This window comes from Mastigoproctus giganteus, chromosome 4, assembly GCF_048544385.1.
Source record: "Mastigoproctus giganteus isolate SK-2022 chromosome 4, ASM4854438v1, whole genome shotgun sequence".
NCBI lineage: Eukaryota > Metazoa > Arthropoda > Arachnida > Uropygi > Thelyphonidae > Mastigoproctus > Mastigoproctus giganteus.
This window is the reverse complement of record NC_143578.1, coordinates 64,164,395-64,185,357: the sequence shown is the minus strand read 5'-3', so window position 1 is coordinate 64,185,357 and position 20,963 is coordinate 64,164,395. Positions and strand designations below refer to the sequence as shown.

General features: G+C 36.3%; 1 protein-coding gene across 1 annotated transcript in view; it reads right to left on the bottom strand.

Annotated features, from left to right (window-relative positions):
• Positions 1–18,639, bottom strand: part of LOC150086796 (uncharacterized) — a 108,119-nt gene extending 89,480 nt beyond the window's left edge. The window contains exons 1-2 of the mRNA XM_090371582.1: positions 18,531–18,639; positions 9,580–9,847 (exon numbers count right to left, since the gene is read on the bottom strand). Coding sequence (XP_090227708.1) covers positions 9,580–9,772 — 193 coding nt within the window. The 5' untranslated portion in view covers positions 9,773–9,847; positions 18,531–18,639. The remainder of the gene's footprint in view (positions 1–9,579; positions 9,848–18,530) is intronic.
• Between the last annotated feature and the right edge of the window lie 2,324 nt (positions 18,640–20,963).

The window sequence follows — 20,963 nt, the reverse complement described above, 5'->3', positions numbered from 1 at the left end:
CATTCCCCTCACCAATCTTGTTGCCTTTCTCTGTACATGCTCAAACAAATCTACATCCTTCCTAAAATGAGGCCTCCAGACCTGCACGCAGTACTCAAGGCGTGGCCTGGCCATTGCCTTATGCAGAGGGACAATCACCATTTCCCTGCTAGCAAAATTCCTGTATATCATTGAAAAAACTCCATGACCTGCTCTGGCAGCCTCTCTGCATTTCTCAGAAAACTTCATATCTGACTGCACAATTACTCCCACATCTTTTTCATTTTCTAACTACCTTAAGTGTAGTACCACACAGTTGTTATGTTCCTCTGTGGTTACTTCTACCCATATGCAGTATTTTGCATTTGTCAAGGTTGTCAATGTTAAACTTCAGTTGCCACTTCTCAGCCCATCTTCCCAAATTTTCTAGATCCTGTTGCAGTAGCACACTGCCATTACTGTCATTAACAACCCTGCCAACCTTTCTATCATCTGCAAACTTCGACACTAAGCCTGATATACCTTCATCAATATCATTGATAAATACAGAAAACAACAGTGGACCCAACACCAAACCCCGTGGGACTCCACTAAAAACATTAGTCCATGAACAGAAGCGGCCGTTGATTACCACCCTCTGTCTTCTCCCACTCAACCATCCTTTTATCCAGTGTAGCAACTTACCCTTAATACCATTCTGCTCCAATTTGTACAGTAGTCTTCCATGCGCAACAGTGTCAAAAGCTTTCCAAAAATCCAATTATATGATATCAAAATTATTTTTTTGCATCCAGTTCATTTGTAACCACATCATAATATCCAATCTAATTTGTCAGATAAGACTTTCCCTTAACAAACCCATGAACCCATGCTGTGTCTGAAATATTTCTGCAGTCTTGTCTAGATGATCCTGCAATGCATCTTTAACCAGTGACTCCATTATTTTACCTGGAACAGAAGTTAAACTAACTGGTCTGTAATTACTCGTGTCACCCTTCGATCGCCCTTTGTGAATTGGGGATTTTGCACATCTCCAGTCCGTGGGGACCTCCCCTGAGTCCAAGGATGCTCTCATAATTATGGCTAAGGGTATGCTTACTTCCTTTGCCGCCTCCTTTAATATAACTGGATAGATCCCATCCACTCCAGGTGCCTTTCTTATGTTTGACTTCAACAATTTCTCCACTTTGCTCTCAGTTATTACAAAATCATTAAGTACCCTGCTACAATATGATAACCTTCTGGCATTTTCAAACCTTAATAACTCCTCATGCATGAATTTAGATGCAAAATACTCAATCAGTTTGTTTGCTATCTGAGCAGGATCATCAACAGTTGAACCATCAATATCAAATCCCCCATTATAAGACATTCTGATTTACTGGCCCACTCAATTTATCTGTTTAGTTGTTAAATAAACTGAGCACACTGATTCTGCTTATTGTAGATTTATGCAAAGCCATTAGAGACTCAGGGAGGACATAAGAAGATTTAACACAAGAAAAGTAGAACAAGCATTAAGGGAAAACAAAGGACTTAAATCACCAGCCATGAGCAGTAATACAGAAAGACAAATGATACTGAATCTGAAAAACAGTGATGGTGTACTTATAAATAGCAGAGAAGGCATAATTCAAATAGCAGAAGACTACTATAAAGTATTATATAAGGAGCAAGGGAATGATGCCAGCAGTGGAAAAAATGGATCACAAATTAGCAATACCTACGACATACTCGATATCCTTCCTGATGAGGTAGGATATCGAGTATTGAAGAAAATGAAGAATCAAAAAGCCCCAGGTGAAGATGAAGTTACTGTAGAGTTGTTAAAATTAGGAGGTAAAGACATGGCACAGAAACTGACAAGACTCTTCACAAAACACATTAGGAAAGATGTGATGCCTATGGAAAGGGACCGTGCCGAGCCATTTTAGTACCTGAGGCAAGAATAAAAAAATTGTGCCCTACTTTTAATCATGGCAACATTGGCAATTATTTAATCTTTCTTTTGGCACCCTTTCAGCTTTTAATCTGAGGCAAGAGCCTTGTTTGCCTCGCCCTTGGCACGGTTCTGCTAAGGAGTAGAATAATGCAATCATAAATTTTGCTGCATAAAGAAAGGCAATAAATCAGAAATTGTAAATTACAGACCAATTAGCTTGTTGTCCCACATCTACAGGTTATTTACAAGGAAAGAATACTTGATGAGAATCAACTGAAAGAGCAAACTGGCTTTAGGACAGGATTCTCAACTATGGGTCTCCTTCACATAATATCGGCGCCTCCATAGCCAGGTGGGAAGGAGCAGCAGTGCTTAGCACACGCTTCTTGATTAGACCGGGGTTCGAGCCCGTCACCACCAAATACGGAGGATGCGGAAAGGTCAGGGAATGACCACCGCATATCCCGGAGCAATATGGCCTTAGTTGCTAATGCTCCTAAAAACCAAATAACAAACAAACAACAACAATCACATACTATCACATCTAATAGAGAAAGCAAACAAACATAAAACACCATTATGCCTAGCATTGGTGGATTATGAAAAGGAATTTGACTCCATACACCATAAGGCAATGTTTCATGCACTGGAAAGACAAGGCATAGACATCCCATACATTATGATTTTGAAGAAAATATATGCAAATGCTATCTCCTTTATTAGACTAGACAAAGACAGTAGCAAATTTAAAATTGAGAAAGGAGTTCTACAAGGAGATACAATATCTCCAAAGTTGTTTACTGCTGCCCCTGAAGAAGCTTTCAGAAGATTGGACTGGTCGCAGAAAGGAGTCAATGTGAATGGAGAGTACCTAAACTATTTACGATTTGCAGATGACATTGTGATCATAACGATGGTCCCAAAGAATTGAATTAGAGATAAATATTAATCAGTTATGCAGAGTTAGTAAGGATTTCGGACTAAAGATGAATATGGTTAAAACAAAAGTAATGATGAACAAGTATGCCACACAAAGGGATTTTAATCATTTAAGGTGCAGAAACTGAAAAGGTGGATTCATATACTTATCTTGGACAAGTAATTAGCTGTAATAATGATAAATGTCTAGAAGTCAAGAGAAGAATAAATCTTGGATGGATAGCACTCAGAAAATATAGTCACATACTGAGGGGAAATATCCCAATTTGTCTCGAAATGTAAAATAATGAACCAATGTATACTCCCCACCATGACTTATGGGAGTGAAACTTGGCTGCCACCAAAAGAATGGAAGAGAAGCTCAAAACTATACAGTAAAGAATGGAACAAATTATATTAGGAATCAGAGTGTTGGATAAGTTGGATAGTGCTTTTAAATATTTGATTTATTTAGATATTGTTGGATTATTTTGTTATAGGTTTTCCTGTAACTGTTTGATTTTAATAATATTATAGATATAATTTTTTAAAGTTACTTTCATTGATATTTATTTAATTTTATAATGGTAGTTACGAGATCTGCCTTAAACACGTCACAGGGTATCGTGACTCACACGGAAATAGCAGATGGCGATTTACGGGTGATCATGATTTAATCCGTTGTGGAACTTGTGGAATGTTTTCCAAGGTCGAATGGTGACTAATCCTACCTCACCTGGGGATTCTTTTCTTTGTGATTGATATAAGGAGTGCACCGATCTTAAATTACAATTTGGTGCACTGATGGAACAATTTGAGTCCCTGAAAAAACGAGTGCTTGCCCTCGAAAATAATGCATCTGGGAGCTCGTCAGGGACTCAAAACTCCAGCAATCTACCAAGTGATGCACACCCAATTCGAGCCTCAAAACAGAAAAACCAAGTGCAAACTACTCTGGTTAAAAAGGACATTATTTTATTAGGAGACTCCATTGTCAGGGAAATGGGGAATATTTTTTGTAATAAAGATAGGCGGAGCAGAACCAGGGTATGTCTGCCGGGAGCAACTATTGATGATGTCACCAACAGATTGTCAGATTTTAAAGGGGGTAAAGAAAATATTATTATTCATGTGGGGACAAATGATATTAAACGTACACGATCTGACGATTTGTTGGAAAAATACAGGACCATGCTGAGGAAATGTCGCGAGCTAGGCCATAATGTCTACGTGTCTGCAATTCTGCCCAGACACGATAGGAGGGATTATATGTTAAGAGCCTTGTGGATTAACTCAAGACTTGAAGGAATCTGCAAGGCTTTAGGGGGTAAATTTCTATCAGCATGGCCCACACTTGTAGGTAGAAGGAATTTGTTTTGTAGAGACGGGATACACTTAAACAAAGGTGGTGCAAAAGTTTTTGCCAGTATTATTGAGGATACCTTAAAGGTTCAGGGGAAACTGCTAGTTAGGGGGGATGTGGGTAATACTGACGCGCGTTATTCTGATAATATTGGTCAATGTAACTCTTGCACATACCTTAAGAGTTCTTATCTGTTACCCGAACTGGACGTATTATCTAGATGTTCTGGGGGCAAAGACGTTTCACGTGAGCAAGTAGCTAATATCAGGGAAGAGAGCCTAAAAAACTTCAAGGGTTGTGTTAGGGTTGTTAAATATACAAGAACAGTAAATCTTAATTGTTTATACAGTAACGTTAGAAGTGTCGTCAATAAAATGAGCGAATTCGAACTGCTGGTTAAAACAAGTAACGCGGACATAATAGGGCTTACAGAGACGTGGTGCCACCTGGAAATTGGGGATGATGAGTTTCAGTACGGCTTGTGTAATGTATTTAGGAAGGATAGATTAGATAGAAGGGGTGGTGGGGTAATGCTTCTTATCAGAAGCAGCCTGAGTGTGACGATAGCTTTCCCAGATTCAGACATTTCACATGCTAGTATAGAGTCTGTATGGTGTGAGATAGTTGGAAACAAAGGTATAATGCGAGTTGGAGTAATCTACAGACCAGGTGATTGTGAAGATTATGACAAAAGCCTCTACATGCAAATGGAATGGGCAAGTAAGCGTCAATGCCTTATTATGGGTGATTTCAATTTGCCTCTAATTGATTGGAGTAAATGGGAAGGAAACTCGACATGGGGAACAAAATTTTTAAATCAACTAGATGACTGTTATTTGTATCAACATGTCAGGGAAAGTACTAGAGAAAAGAATATCCTAGACCTCATCATCACACATGAATCAGATGACATAACAGGGCTGACAGTAGAGGAACCAGTAGCAGGAAGTGATCACGGAATTCTACGGTGGATGATGACGAGAGAGGTAGCAGAAGTAAAAGGCAAAGGAATGGGTTTTAATTTCAGAAAAGGAAATTACGATGCCTTAAGGTACTACATGGCCTCTTAACTGGGTCGATATCGCAAAGAGAATGAATACAATTGAACTGTGGTACACTTTTAAAACATTAATCACAGATGCCTTGAATGCGTATATACCATTAAAAAAATACTGCACAAGAAGGGTTCCAAGTTGGATGAATACTGAAGTTGCCGCATTACTTGAGCAGAAAAAGGTGGCATATAAAGGTTACAGAGCAATAAAAAGTACTGAAGCCTATAACAGCTACAAGGTGATGTGTAATAGAGCCACAGAAAAGGTTCGACAGGCAAAGGCAGTTTAAGAGAAATCACTAGCAAACAGAGCAAAGAGGGGGGGATAAAGAATTCTTCACATATATAAATGCCAAGAAGAGCAGGACAAACCATATCAGACCTTTACGTAAGGGAAAGGGGATAGTAATAAATACACCAGCTGCCGTTGCAGATGAACTCAACAGTTATTTTGCATCGATATTTACAAATGAAAAACGTTTTGTGGCAATGGGAAATTGTGGGAGCGAAGTTAAAAAATATGTAATTAATGATATTGAAATTTCGCAAGATTATTTAATGAAAAAACTTTTGAGCCTACAGACCAATAAGGCTCCTGGAGTTGATGGAATATACCCTATAATCTTAAGAGAGGTGGCAAGCAAGTGCATTGAACCATTGAGGCTAATTATGCGAGCATCACTAGACTCTGGGGAGATTCCCTTGGATTGGAAAAGTGCAAATGTATCTCCCATACATAAGGGTGGCTCTAAAAGTGAAGTTGGAAATTATCGACCTGTCAGTCTGACTTCAGTAGTAGGGAAAATCATGGAAGCAATGATCAAGGGTGGAATTCAGGATCATTTGGATCGAATTGAAATTCTCAAGGATACTCAGCATGGTTTTGTAAAGGGAAAATCATGTTTAAAAAATCTGGTTCGCTATTTCGAAAGGGTCACTCACGAGCTGGATTTAGGGAATAATTTCGACATTGTTTATTTAGATTTCAGCAAAGCTTTTGACTCAGTCCCACATGAGCGGTTGCTTTATAAGCTGGAACAGGTTGGAATCACTGGGAAAATCCTTAGATGGATAGAAAGATGGCTTCAGGGCAGGAGGCAGAGGGTTGTGATAAATGGCTATTCCTCAGATTGGGTTGATGTAAGAAGTGGGGTTCCCCAAGGATCAGTATTAGGACCACTGTTGTTTTTAATTTTCATAAACGACATTGATGAAGGGATAGAGGGCGTGATGTCTAAATTTGTGGATGATGTTAAAATTGGTAAAGTAGTTAATGATCATTGTCAAGCTGAGCTTCTTCACAGAGACCTAGTTAGACTTCATGAATGGTCAGAAAAATGGCAGCTGTGCTTTAATCCAAACAAGTGTAAGGTATTACACCTGGGAAACAGTAATCCCAAAAAAACTTATTCACTTGGTGGAGTTCAACTAAACCCAGTACTGGAGGAAAGGGACTTGGGTGTTACGATACGGTCAGACATGAAATTCTCTGAGCATTGTAAACAGATTGCAAGGAAGGCCCATGGTGTCCTATCGATGATCTATCAAACTTTTGCAAGTAGAGATAGGGACGTGATAATCCCATTATATAAGGCTTATGTTAGACCACACTTGGAATACTGTGTTCAAGTATGGAGACCGCACCTAAAGAAAGACATCGAGCTTCTTGAAAGGGTGCAAAGAAGGGTAACTCGCCTGGTGAGATCGGCAAAAGGGCGTCCTTATGAAGAAAGACTTCGAATATGTGGGTTGCAGAGTTTGGAAACTAGACACCTTAGAGGAGATTTGACTGAGGTGTTTAAGGCTCTGAGAGGCATCAGTAAAATGAATGAGGACAAAATTTTCAAGATTATAAATGATGCTAGAACTAGGGGACATAAATTCAAGTTACGGGGGGAAATGTTTAGATTGGACTGCAGGAAGTTTTATTTTAGCCAGCGAGTTATAAATTACTGGAATAAGTTGCCTTCGTGGGTGGTAGATGCCGACAGTTTGGGGAAATTCAAAGGTCATCTGGATAGTACTTTCGGGTAAGGGAAGCGCATAGGATGATAGGTTTAATTTCCTTTTTATTTATTTTTTATATCATTGTTTTATTCGGATTTTTTTTTTTGGCTGGTGCAGCATAAGCCATAGGCTTTCTTGCACCGTGCGGCCGTTACTAATACTAATACTAAATAAGAAGAGAAACACATGGATTAGGCAGAAAATTCAAGTAAAGGACATTCGTATCGAAACTAAAGAACTGAAATGGACTTAAGCAGGACACAACTCGAAGATATGATGACAGATGGACTAAGAAAATAACAGAATGGTACCCAAGACGAGCTAAAAGAAAACCTGGAAGACAACAATGGAAATGGACAGATGAAATTCAAGAGTTCGTGGGCAGTAAATAGATGGCCATTGTACAAAACAGAAGGAACTGGAAAGTTGATGGAGAGGCCCTCATCCTGCAGTGGATTGAAAATGGCTGATGATGATGACACTGATTTTAGTTTTGCAAGTGCTTACGGCACACCAAACTGATTCATCATTGTGCCATCCACCTACATTATCTGGGTGCTGTCTAGATTTTGTGTGTTTCTTAACCAAGGGCATTACTCTCCCCCAACCCTATTAATCTATTAGGCTTTGTATAAACTGATTGACCTAACAAAACTGTGAATATTTTAATTGATTTCTTTAATTAAAATAAAAGCAGAAAAATGTTTGAAAAATATTTGCAGACAACTGAAATTCTATTGTGTGTGTGTGTGTGTGTGTGTGTGTGTGTGTGTGTGTGTGTGTGTGTGTGTGTGTGTGTGTGTGTGTGTGGATAACGAGATGTGTATGTAAAAAAAAGTTAAATACCTACTTGTCCAACTTTAATAAAATTTTGAATTTTTCTTAATGAAATTTATATTACAGAAAAACATGCTGAAGCTAATAGAACTTTTACAAATTTTTTCAAGTGCACCAAAAATATTCTTGTAATAATGGATGGACATCTTAATATAATGATACTCAATAATATTATAAGAACAGTTTTGTTAATTTTTACAATAATATAATGATTCATATATGTAATGGAATAATACTGCTACTATTTGACTACACTGTTATCATTAAAGGCCTATTCTAGACAGATGCATTTCTATTTGAATGCTTTAGGATATTCCAGAATTCTGTTAGGGCAACTTAAAACTGGATGTATTCAGAGTTGACCAACATGACAAATAAGCTCCAACACCTGATTCAATTGGATTCCCTTCACTCAATGCTCAGATCATCTGATACTTTCTATTTCAAAGTAGAAACACAAATCGAACAGTTCTCTGTTGCATTTTTATGGTTTTTTTTATGGTTGCCAAACTAGCCTAAAATCTGTTATGGGATCATAAAAAGGCTTGTTAATGTATTATATGCTAATGTATGAACTTTTACCAAGGCAGTATGATACATAAAAAGCATAATTTCTGAAAACTGACATACTGAGACTTGTTGTCTGAACTTAAGTATGCATGGTAAAACTTTCCATCTCACTGTCTTCATTTGCCTCTAAGTGTTCCTTAGCTAGTTTGATGTACACTTTACTTTAAAATTATGTATTAATATTTTTGACTATTTATTATCGTTTTGTTGCTAGTCCTTTGTACTCCTAAATCAAATGACCCTAATAATTAGACTTTCTACTAATTAGACTTTCTACTAATTACCACTAATTTCTACTAATTAGACTTTCTACTAATTGTGTGTGTGTGTGTGTGTGTGTGTGTGTGTGTGTGTGTGTGTGTGTGTGTGTGTGTGTGTGTGTGTGTGTGTGTGTGTGTGAGCTTTACATTTTCTATAAGTTTTTATCCCTCATCTTCCCTCTTGTGGCTATACCACAAAAAAGTCATAAGCACCAACAGGTGGAAATTGTCTGCCTTTAAAATGCCCAGAATAACATGACTTTCGATAAATAATTTTCCTGAAATTTTGTTACTATATCAAATTTATATCCAAGTAAAATTGAAAAACAATAGGTTTCTCAAAAAAACAATTATTATAAGTAGTGTGTTAAATACTTTACAACAAAATGTTTATAATGTTATGTAACACATTAACAACTCAATACTATCATTATTATCACATCAAATAACAAAGAAATTTTTGTAACATAACAATGCTTTGAAATGTTATCCCATTTCTGGTTGAAATTTAAACATTAAAAAATATATACTTGTTATAATTTGTATAATACCATACAGTTAAAATACCAAATTTTTTACTTTACATAAGAACAAAAACTGGTTCTGCTTTTATATTTACTGTTAAATAAAAAAGTGAGGTTTAACTTACTTGGTTCTAATATAACTGGTTTGGAAGTGCTATAATCATATGCTTCAGTGCTTGATTTGGTATTATTTGGTATTAATTCCAACTTAAACAAAAGTACTGCTTTTGGGGTAGATGAACCTCTGCTATTTACAGAACAACTTGCTAAAAGGCACAACATGTTTGTAGTTGTAATGACATTCTTGTTCAAACCCATGTCCAATGTGCAAAAATAGCTTACAAATATCCCACAAAAATTCTTTCCTTCTTGGGTTTTTAAAATTCTTTCTGCCTAAATTATGTAAATAAATAAGAAATATATATCACCATTAACACATAGTCAGGTGCTAAATTAATGAATTTTATATTTAATTTTATGTGAAACACAGAATGAATATTCCCCCCATTTTTACTATGGGTTCTTGATATGAAAGTAAATACTACACTCTGTTTAGTATATTAAGTGCATTCCCATCATCCAAGGAATCACTGGTTCCACCATGGCATTGCAGACCCACATGAGAGTTGAAAGGGTTAAAGCCCTGCCCTCCCCAAGAACATCTGGTTTCATTTTATATACAGTACTATACCATCAGGTGATAAACCTTGTAAAAGCTTATCAGTGTAGATCCAATAAGATTTTCATATAGTATTCATTATATGCAATACCCTCAGTTTTCACAAAAATAAAAGTTTACTATTGCTTGCATTTAAGCCATTTATTTTTATTATTATTTTTTTCCTTTTTTTTTTTTTTTCTGGATACAAGCCCACACCCCCCAAAAAATATTCTGGGTGTGCCACTGATAACAGGGAAATAAATACTGCACTCTTTTTTTACAATAAAAATGAAAATTTTTATGAGAAATGTGCTATTTTTTCGTATCTATAAAGTTGATAGTATGAACCAGGGCTGTAATCCCCAATACGCTCTACGTCGATATCAATATTTTTAAAATAATAAGAGAAGTTTATCTCAATATAATACGTAGAACACTTCCGTATGATACTCTCCAGCAATTAAAATGAAAAAATTGCAAATCTTACACTACAGTAAAAAATAATTAAAACTCAATTGAACACAATTAAAAGATTAAAAAACAATTGAACATTTATTTTTTACTGTAATGTAAGATTTGCAATTTTTTTGTTTTGTTTTAATTGCTGGAAAGTATCATATGGAAGTGTTCTACATATTATATTGAGGTAAACTTCTTTTATTAGTTTACAAATATCTATAAAGTAAAAATAAATTAATGAATTAAATGAAGGTGATATGGATTACACTCTAAAATTTTAATTAATACTTTACAAGTCTGCTTCCTTGCATCATTTTTCCAATATTAATGTGCTTGCTTCCCTAGAATATGTTAATTAATTTGTTGTTAATTATTTTAGTGGCAGATGCTGGTGACTTCAACTGGTAGTGCCAAAATAAAGAAAGGAAGGAAATTTTTTTTTTCGTTTAAAACAATGCTTTTCCACAAGGAGCCAATATAGCCATCCTTTGGCCAGTAGGAGAATTCAAAAGGGGTCACTATATGCATGCATATGCTATATGACAGTCAGTTTTAGAGTGACATGTCACTTCATTGATGACTTGGCTAAATGATACTTGATCAGGGGCTCACATCTGGTGAGTATGGGCTTGGCACACCCAGGGTCCTGAGCTGGATATCATCATTCTTCTCTTTCTTGGCGATTCCTTTCTAATTCTTTCTCTCTCTCTCTCTCTCTCTCTCAGGGTAATTCGGGAATTTTTTTTGGCTGATGCAGCATAAGCCTCAGGCTTCCTTGCACCATATGGCTAATAATAATAATAGCCAGCTACAGCTGCTTTATTTAATGGTTGGATAATTTTATTTAAAAAAGTTTGGCATTTTATATTTTTTCGATATAAAATTTTTGCCTACAGTCCAGATATACTGCGTTAGATGATATTGTCTCATACCTCTATTCATAACCTTTCTTTACCAAAGTGCATTTACTAACTTATCATAAACATTAGCTTTTCTAGGTACATATACGTTTTTTTTTTTTTACTCCTGACAGCAAATTATTATACCACCACAGCTAAGTGGTTAAATACAAAATACATTAGCACATGCATTTCAGTTTACTGTGGTTCTAACCCATATGACTGCTAAGTACAATGCTGCTTTTGTATTCTCTCTATCCTTCTGTTTAAATCCTCTGATCCTATGTGGCTTTGATCATCCCAGAGTATAAACAGAAAATTTACCTCTTTATTATTTTATATGTGTAAATATTCATTCATATGTTTGTCAGGTGCTCTGGCCAAGAACAGACAGGTCCAGGTGGCTGGGTGAATATTACTGCCATGGCCAATGTGTGTACATGTGTTATTGTAAAGGGTGGCTCATAGAATGTCAGTTCAACTCTGCCTCCTGTCTTTGTGAATAACAGTACCACTGTAAAAGGGGCCAGATATGTAATTATTGTGGGTTTGTGTGGAGTGTATATGTTGTGTTGTTCTGGCCACCTGGCTACTCAGAAGTATCAGTCACTTGGAGAGATGATTCCGGGTATTTGTCCACACCACGGGAAGGTGGGCCAGTCCCAGTACAGCACATCTGTCATTGCCAAAAGGTGAGACAGGTTCTTCTGTGGGCCCACTCCAGAGGAGAAAGGGGGAAACATGGCATTGGTAAAAAAAAAAAAAGAGCCTGGGAGCTTATGCAAGAAAGGGAGGGGTAACAAAAACCTAAGAACCTCTTCTCCAGAAAGAAAGAAAAAAAAAAAAAGAGAGAAAAAATCATTAGTACACTGCTGTCATAAAACCAATTATAGTTAGTCATTTGCTGTAAATCACTCCAACAAATAGACAAATCACGAAAAATTAGTTCTCAAAAAAGAACCATTTAGCTCCTAAACTTTTTTAACTAAAATTATAAGATTCTTCATCCACATTATGCTAAAATTTCATAGTTTTTAGCTCCTTACTACCATGTTCTTTATTTAACTAGCCCACAGAGGCTATTGTAATCTGAAGCTGTATTAAAGAAGTCTTTTATTTATAACCTGTGACTAATTTACAAGTTGTTCCATATTATGCCTAGACGACACAGAACTCACTGTTTTCCATATCACCAATTTCAACACTGTTGAAATAGTATTAGTATTAGTAATGGCCGCATGGTGCAAGAAAGCCTATGGCTTATGCTGCACCAGCCAAAAAAAAAAAATCCGAACAAAACAATGATCAAAACAAAAAAAAAATATATAACTAAATAATAATAATTAATAAATAAAAAAAATAAAATAAAAAGGAAATTAAACCTATCATCCTATGCGCTTCCCTTACCCGAAAGTACTATCCAGATGACCTTTGAATTTCCCCAAACTGTCGGCCTCTACCACCCATGAAGGCAACTTATTCCAGTAATTTATAACTCGCTGGCTAAAATAAAATTTCCTGCAGTCCAATCTAAACATTTCCCCCAGTAACTTGAATTTATGTCCCCTAGTTCTAGCATCATTTATAATCTTGAAAATTTTGTCCTCATTCATTTTACTGATGCCTCTCAGAGCCTTAAACACCTCAATCAAATCTCCTCTAAGGTGTCTAGTTTCCAAACTCTGCAACCCACATATTCGAAGTCTTTCTTCATAAGGACGCCCTTTTGCGATCTCACCAGGCGAGTTACCCTTCTTTGCACCCTTTCAAGAAGCTCGATGTCTTTCTTTAGGTGCGGTCTCCATACTTGAACACAGTATTCCAAGTGTGGTCTAACATAAGCCTTATATAATGGGATTATCACGTCCCTATCTCTACTTGCAAAAGTTCGATAGATCATCGATAGGACACCATGGGCCTTCCTTGCAACCTGTTTACAATGCTCAGAGAATTTCATGTCTGACCGTATTGTAACACCCAAGTCCCTTTCCTCCAGTACTGGGTTTAGTTGAACTCCACCAAGTGAATAAGTTTTTTTGGGATTACTGTTACCCAGGTGTAATACCTTACACTTTGTTGGATTAAAGCACAGCTGCCATTTTTCTGACCATTCCTGAAGTCTATCTAGGTCTCTCTGAAGAAGCTCAGCTTGACAGTGATCATTAACTACTCTACCAATTTTAACATCATCCGCAAATTTAGACATCACGCCCTCTATCCCTTCATCAATGTCGTTTATGAAAATTAAAAACAACAGTGGTCCTAATACTGATCCTTGGGGAACCCCACTTCTTACATCAACCCAATCTGAGGAATAGCCATTTATCACAACCCTCTGCCTCCTGCCCTGAAGCCATCCTTCTATCCATCTAAGGATTTTCCCAGTGATTCCAACCTGTTACAACTTATAAAGCAACCGCTCATGTGGGACTGAGTCAAAAGCTTTGCTGAAATCTAAATAAACAATGTCGAAATTATTCCCTAAATCCAGCTCGTGAGTGACCCTTTCGAAATAGAGAACCAGATTTGTTAAACATGATTTTCCCTTTACAAAACCATGCTGAGTATCCTTGAGAATTTCAATTCGATCCAAATGATCCTGAATTCCACCCTTGATCATTGCCTCCATGATTTTCCCTACTACTGAAGTCAGACTGACAGGTCGATAATTTCCAACTTCACTTTTAGAGCCACCCTTATGTATGGGAGATACATTTGCACTTTTCCAATCCAAGGGAATCTCCCCAGAGTCTAGTGATGCTCGCATAATTAGCCTCAATGGTTCAATGCACTCCCTTGCCGCCTCTCTTAAGATTATAGGGTATATTCCATCAACTCCAGGAGCCTTACTGGTCTGTAGGCTCGAAAGTTTTTTCATTAAATAATCTTGCGAAATTGGTGATATGGAAATAATTCATCTGAAGTATTTTCCTACAAAGGACTAGTCCTATCTGTTGTTGTAGCCATAATTAAAAGCTTCCATTTATTAAAGACTTCATTTATTTGTGTAGATGTGGAGAGCATTTAAATATTTAGTTTTCTATCAACACAGGTTCTTTACCAGGAGAAGTTATTCAATTGAGTTTCAAGTTCAGACCTTATCTCTTCATGATAATCACATTCATACAAAGCATGACTCCAGCTCTCAACTTCCCCACAAAAACAAATAGGTGTATGATGTAGTCCAAATTTGGGCAGTTTGTCATTTGGTGAACCAGGGCCAGTAATGATATAAGACATGTTCATACTCACAGAGAACCACAATTTATACCTTCTATCCATCATGAAAGAGACCTCTGAAATGAATCTTAGTTACTAAACCAACTGTTGATGTGTCCCATCTTGTTTGCCATATATTGACAAGCTTGTTCCAACATCTACTCCTCTCTATTTTAACATCCAGATGTACATCTATTGCAATGCCCATATATTCTGTAAGAATTTGCTTTCGTATTCGATGGCATAAGCTTCAAAAAACCAGGAAGAGATCAAGAGGTATGGTTCCAGCAATCACTTGAAGACCAACTATGAATACAGGTGCAGCAAACCCATAAAAACCGCCAAAAGAACTGTTCCCTGAATTGACAAAAGTTTGGCTCGAAATCTAATAATCACTGCCCAATGGAACCATGCCCCAGCAGCATAGGTAATCATAGGAAGGAAAACAGCTTGACAGTAAATCTGGAGGGTTTTTCTTGAGAGACCTCACTCAGCTCTTGAGATCCTAAAGATAACTGCGGTGAATTTCTTAACTTTTCTAGACAAATAGGAGAGATGAGAATAGAAGTTAAGTTTATAATCAACTGTAACTCTGAGATATTTTGCTTCTGTTACTAGTGGAAGTTGTCCATTTATTTTAACCTGGGGTGGTCTGTTGAAATCCAATTTAGTTTTAAATATTAGCATTAGCAGAGGCATATGATGCAGGAAAGCAAGCTTATATAGTATCGGCCAAAAAATAAAAAAAAACATCCTGTTTCACTTATCCATTCACTCCAAAAGTTTGTCTAGTTCAGCCTTGAATTTATTTAAGCTGTCAACTTCCACAATGGCAGATGGAAGTTTGTTCCGGCAATCAACCACCTGCTGGCTAAAGCCAAATTTCCATACATCTATTCTACAGCTGCTTTCCTGAATTTATACCCCCTCAGGTGCAGAATCTGAATCATTTTAGTTTTGGCAGTAGGACTTATGGTTGGTTTATTTTGAATGGTTCATCTATACAAAATTTGCAACTGTCTCCAAAGCACACCTTTTTGTTTGTTTGTTATTTGGTTTTTAGGAGCATTAGCAACTAAGGGCATATTGCTCCGGGGATATGCGGTGGTCATTCCCTGACCTTTCCGCATCCTCCGTATTTGGTGAGCATGGGCTCGAACCCCGGTCTAATCAAGAAGCGTGTGCTACGCATGGCTGCTCCTGCCCACCTGGCTACAGAGGTGCCACACCTTGAACTGCCTCCAACTAGCATAGCAAGACTGTCTATGTATGCAATGATTTTTGTTTTTGTAACTGAATGAGCCAGCCAGTCTTGAAAACACTGTTCCACATAAATGAATCCAGGATTCAGCCCTGGAGTCAAAGTAACATTCCATGCAACCCGGAAAAACTTGGATTTAACAATTATCTGGCACTGAGAAAAATAACTTCTAAGTTATATAGTTGTTTAGGGTAGTTAGGGTAGCAGACATTAATCTCTTAAGAGAGCTTTGCCACCAGAGGGAGTCAAATGCTCCCTCCAAGTCAACAAAAATAGCTAGCAAATATTTATCAGGGAGTGAAGAACAAAATCCTCCAATGCATCTTCCCAAGATCTTCCTGATCTTCCATATTGAGGTGACAGTAACAGTAGCATAGCCAGGATTTTTTGTCAGCAGTTAACTTCACAAAAAATGTGGCAAAACCTCTACCCTAATGCTAAAAAGCACCACAATATACCTGCTGACTCTACCCTGGCTATACTACTGGATAGTAAATTAGCTTCTTGCAAAAGAGAGGTGATTCTAAAAGCCATAAGACATTCCAGGATTTTCCCCATATTTGCCAGCAAAGCAATCGGCCGATAATATTTAGCTTCATGTGGTTACAGAATCACTTTCAAAAGTGCTACTTTCCATATGGGTGAAAAGTAGCATTTCCAATCCATATGGAATGTTTATTCCATATGGATGGGAATTTTCATTCAATTAGACGTTTATTAAAGAGTCTAAGCAAAATATCTGGTCTCATTTTAAAAAAACCTTAAGATAAAAATATTCACTAACAGATCCATACCAGGACACTTGGTAATGTTTATTTTATTAATAATTGAAGTAAGCTCATCCATAATAAATAAATCAGAGTCTGTTATTTGCAAAATTATTATTATGCTTCCCAAATATAGGAATGGATATCTGTGTCCAAATCAACAATGTTCAAAGCTTGTCTAGTATTAAGTTCAATGTTTCAACCATATCCATGCTTTTCTTTGACCCTGTTCTGACTGTCTCATAAATTTCTGGTGTGTTTATCAGATCAGATCAGGTGCCAGGGCCAACATCAAATTTGATTTATTGAATAATAGTCATGATGTTAAGTGATTATGACTGTTCCAAAACCACTGGGGGCACCTGTGGCCAAGACCTGCCAGTCTAACCCTGAATCTTATGTTTCATTAATAAATATTTAATTTCAGTTCTAGTGTGAATGCAGAACAATCAATTTGAGGTATGGGAACAAGAATTTTTCCAATTAGAAAAGAATTCGGAATCATGAAAAAATTTAAAATGAAAGTTTTAGTAAAATCCATAGTTACAGTAAAATATAAGGTAGGGAATTATGCAAAAATCCTGGTTCTTTAAAAAAAAAAAAAAAAAAACATCAGGAAATACAAATTTCGTTCATATGACATGCAATACGTGTTAATTTTTTTTTTTTTTTTTTAAATCATCCTTTTCACTTTATGGAACAACATTTATCCAAGATCTTAAAAACTACGTAAGTATTCGACATCCCTCTAAATACTACTAAATAAAAATTACAAATGGTGTTCAAAATTTGAACAGAAAACAAATGGTACTGTTATACTACTGTTATATGTGATATATTGTTTTCACATATATGCTCATATCGATAAATATTAACAACTGGAATACTAGTTTTATTCTATTATATTGTATAAAACACAAAAGACTGAATATCTTTTTGTCAAATTTTATCCACCATATGCTAATAACATTATATATCAATTCTTGTTGTATGAAATTTGACAGAAATTGCTGTTGGTTTTCTGATGAATAATCGTAATTGGGCTGTGTTCATAATTAATTATTTATGTATACGATCGGGTTAGAAACTTTATTACATCCAGTTGTTTAAATGAAAAAAGAAATATAAAATTAAAGAGCTTTTCAAACTTTTTTTTTTTTTTCACTGCGAAATCCTTTTGCAACTCTAAATCTTCGGCAGAACTCGAATAGCTTTAACGATAAATTAAAAACTGATACATATGAATAAAATAATTAAATAAAAATCAGTGATAAAAAACCAACAGCACATTCGCAGAACCTCCAGATCCTTTTGCATTATTACCCCAGGGTTTTACGGAACAAACTTTGTAAACCACTGCTGTAATCATTTTTGGATCTTGGATCTGTTTTAGAATGTTATCACTATCTCGAAACCTCTAGCCCAGACTTTCTTCTACGTTATCTATTCCCTTCATTAAAAAAAAAAAAAAAAAAAAATCGCAATATACATAATCAATATACATAAATTGATTAAAAATATCACGGAATAATCTTCGGAGTCCACGTAACTGAGTCTGAATACCTTTATCCTAAAATTTCTTACGATGTGGCTAGTTATAGGCAGATTTTTAATTAAATTACGAAGTGTCCAATTTAGGACAACGAAAATTTTGTTATACGTTTGCACTAACCATCCTTTACATCTTGCTCTCTACGAAAGATCATTTAGCAATAAAAAAAAAAAAATCTATAAATTATCATGCAACTAACAATCAAACTAATTTATAAAATTAAAATGTCCTGCAACTTTTAATTAATTAAACGATTACCTTTGATAAGTTTTTATGGACAACGTTACACCAAAAACTACCCAAATTTCAAAAGAAACTTCTGGACATAAATGACTTCTCTGTAAAATACAGTGAATGCTACTCTTCGGCGCATAATTCACATTTAATAGCATTTATTATTTACGAAGAATTTACTTTAGGTAATTGTTTTACATCACATGGTGAAAGCGTAAAGATGACGCTTATTTTTTATTTTATTTCTGTTTTTTTGACGAAAACGCAAAACATCCTGCACCGTGTCCTCCAGCGATATCTGCGAAACTTGAACGTAAATATCGAAGCACATCTCTTAGGTTATTGGACAAATCTGGTATTATATATAATATTTGGGGATGTTATATACATTATATGCTTTTTTTATTATTTATTTCATTGCCGCAAAGTTTATTTTTTAATCCATTTGAATTAAGGAGTCAGTGCGGTCTTACTTATGACGTTGAGAAACGCCCTATGACACATGTTGCTGTAAAGCGTCCCATATCCTGATTTTCACCAAGGTGTGACGCAATAGCTACGCAATCACAAATACCAAGTAACCGCATGTTTTTTTTTTTTTTTTATGGAAACCCCAAACACGAAAGGTATCAAAACCTATAGTACTTAGTACCGTGCATGGGTTGAAAGTAAGGTATGGGGGGGGATGCCGGAAACTTTGCTCTAGAGACTAAACATGGGTTTCACCACTTTAAGCCTCCAATAAGCAAAGTGGTGGAATTGCACCGGTCGATGAGAGTCATGTATATGATGAAAGCTATATAATATAGCTTTCATTAAATATAATTGCATTACTGTATATACAATTTTATTGTATATAATGAAAGCATGTATATAATGTAGCTAATAAGCTGTTTTAAAACATCTGTTTTTTTGGATACGTGCATTAGCAGCACTTGTATCGGAACTTGTCAGCAAAAATTGCGCAACTTGTATAAATGTATGAGATATGGACCTGCATATCAAAATACAAATAAATTAAAATTATTTTTTTATTAGTCGTTGGCGCATCGGCTTCTGTGGCCATAATGCACCTCCCAAAGTTTTGCATTTACTCTGATCCAAGCCCGAGGCGGGATTCGACCTCTACCCACTTTACCCACCCGGCCAATTAAATTTATAACGGCAAGGCTATTTCAACGAAATTAAGGACACAAAATGTACGTGATACATTAGGACAATAGAGAGCATCCAAATAGGGTTGAATTTGGGTCTCTCTCTCGATACTTTTATTTCGGATAAAAAAAAATAGCTGTATATATATTGTCTATGACCCCAGGGGCTCACATCTAGTGAGTATGGACTTGGCACACCCAGGGTCCTGAGCTGGATATCATCATTCTTCTCTTTCTGGGTGATTCCCTTCTACTTCCGTTTCTCTCTCTCTCTCAGGGTAACTTGGAAATTTTTTTTTTTAGCTGGTACATCGTAAACCTCAGGCTTCCTTGCACTACATGGCTAATAATAATAATAATAATATTGTTATCTGTGGCGAAACTGTCATACCATCATGTCCGTCAAAGCAAGGGGAGTGACGCGAAGAGTCAAGTAGAAGGGGACAGATGATTGATGTGGTTTTTAAAGAGTACAAGGAATCGTCTGAGAATCTCGATGGGAAGAGTGCAGAATTTGTAATTTCGCCACTTGAAGTGTGAAAAAATAATAATTTTACAATTAGCAACTTTGTATTATGAACAGAAAGCTTCATTAAAGAGTTTAGAATCAGTAATAGAATTAATTCGATGATAAAAGTCTTGTAGCATCTGAGTCAGAGAATTTTTCTGTTTATACTCAGGGACGACCACACGGTCAGAGGAGTTCACAAGATACAGAGAATACGAGAAACAGCAACGTATTTAGCAGTCACGAACTTAAGTCCCTGTCACTCATGCACTGTTATGTTGTTGTTATTTTGGTTTTCAGGAGCATTAGCAACTAAGGCCATATTTCTCCGGGGATATGCGGTGGTTATTCCCTGACCTTTCCGCATCCTCAGTATTTGGTGGTTGCGGGTTCGAACCCCGATCTAATCAAGAAGCGTGTGCTACGTACTAATGCTCCTGCCCACCTGGCTACGAAGGCGTCCTCATGCACTGACCACTCGGTAATCATGGACCCTTTTGGCTGAAATCCATGTAAGCAGAGGTATGCATTTTATTGAATTAAGCAGTAAGCTTTTTAACAAAAACAACAAAATACTTTTGCAGTGGAATTTAATGACACACAGGTGAGTGATAATTTACTGTTTAAAAATTTATTGTTTGTAATAACTATGACGAAAGTTGATTTAAGTCTGGGAGAAAGAGGGTTATACATCATTGAATAACTACAGATTGAAGATAATAAATAAAATGTTTATTAATGCAGTTATAGTATTCTTCCAAAAAAAAAAAAAAAAAAAACCAGGAATCCCGTCAG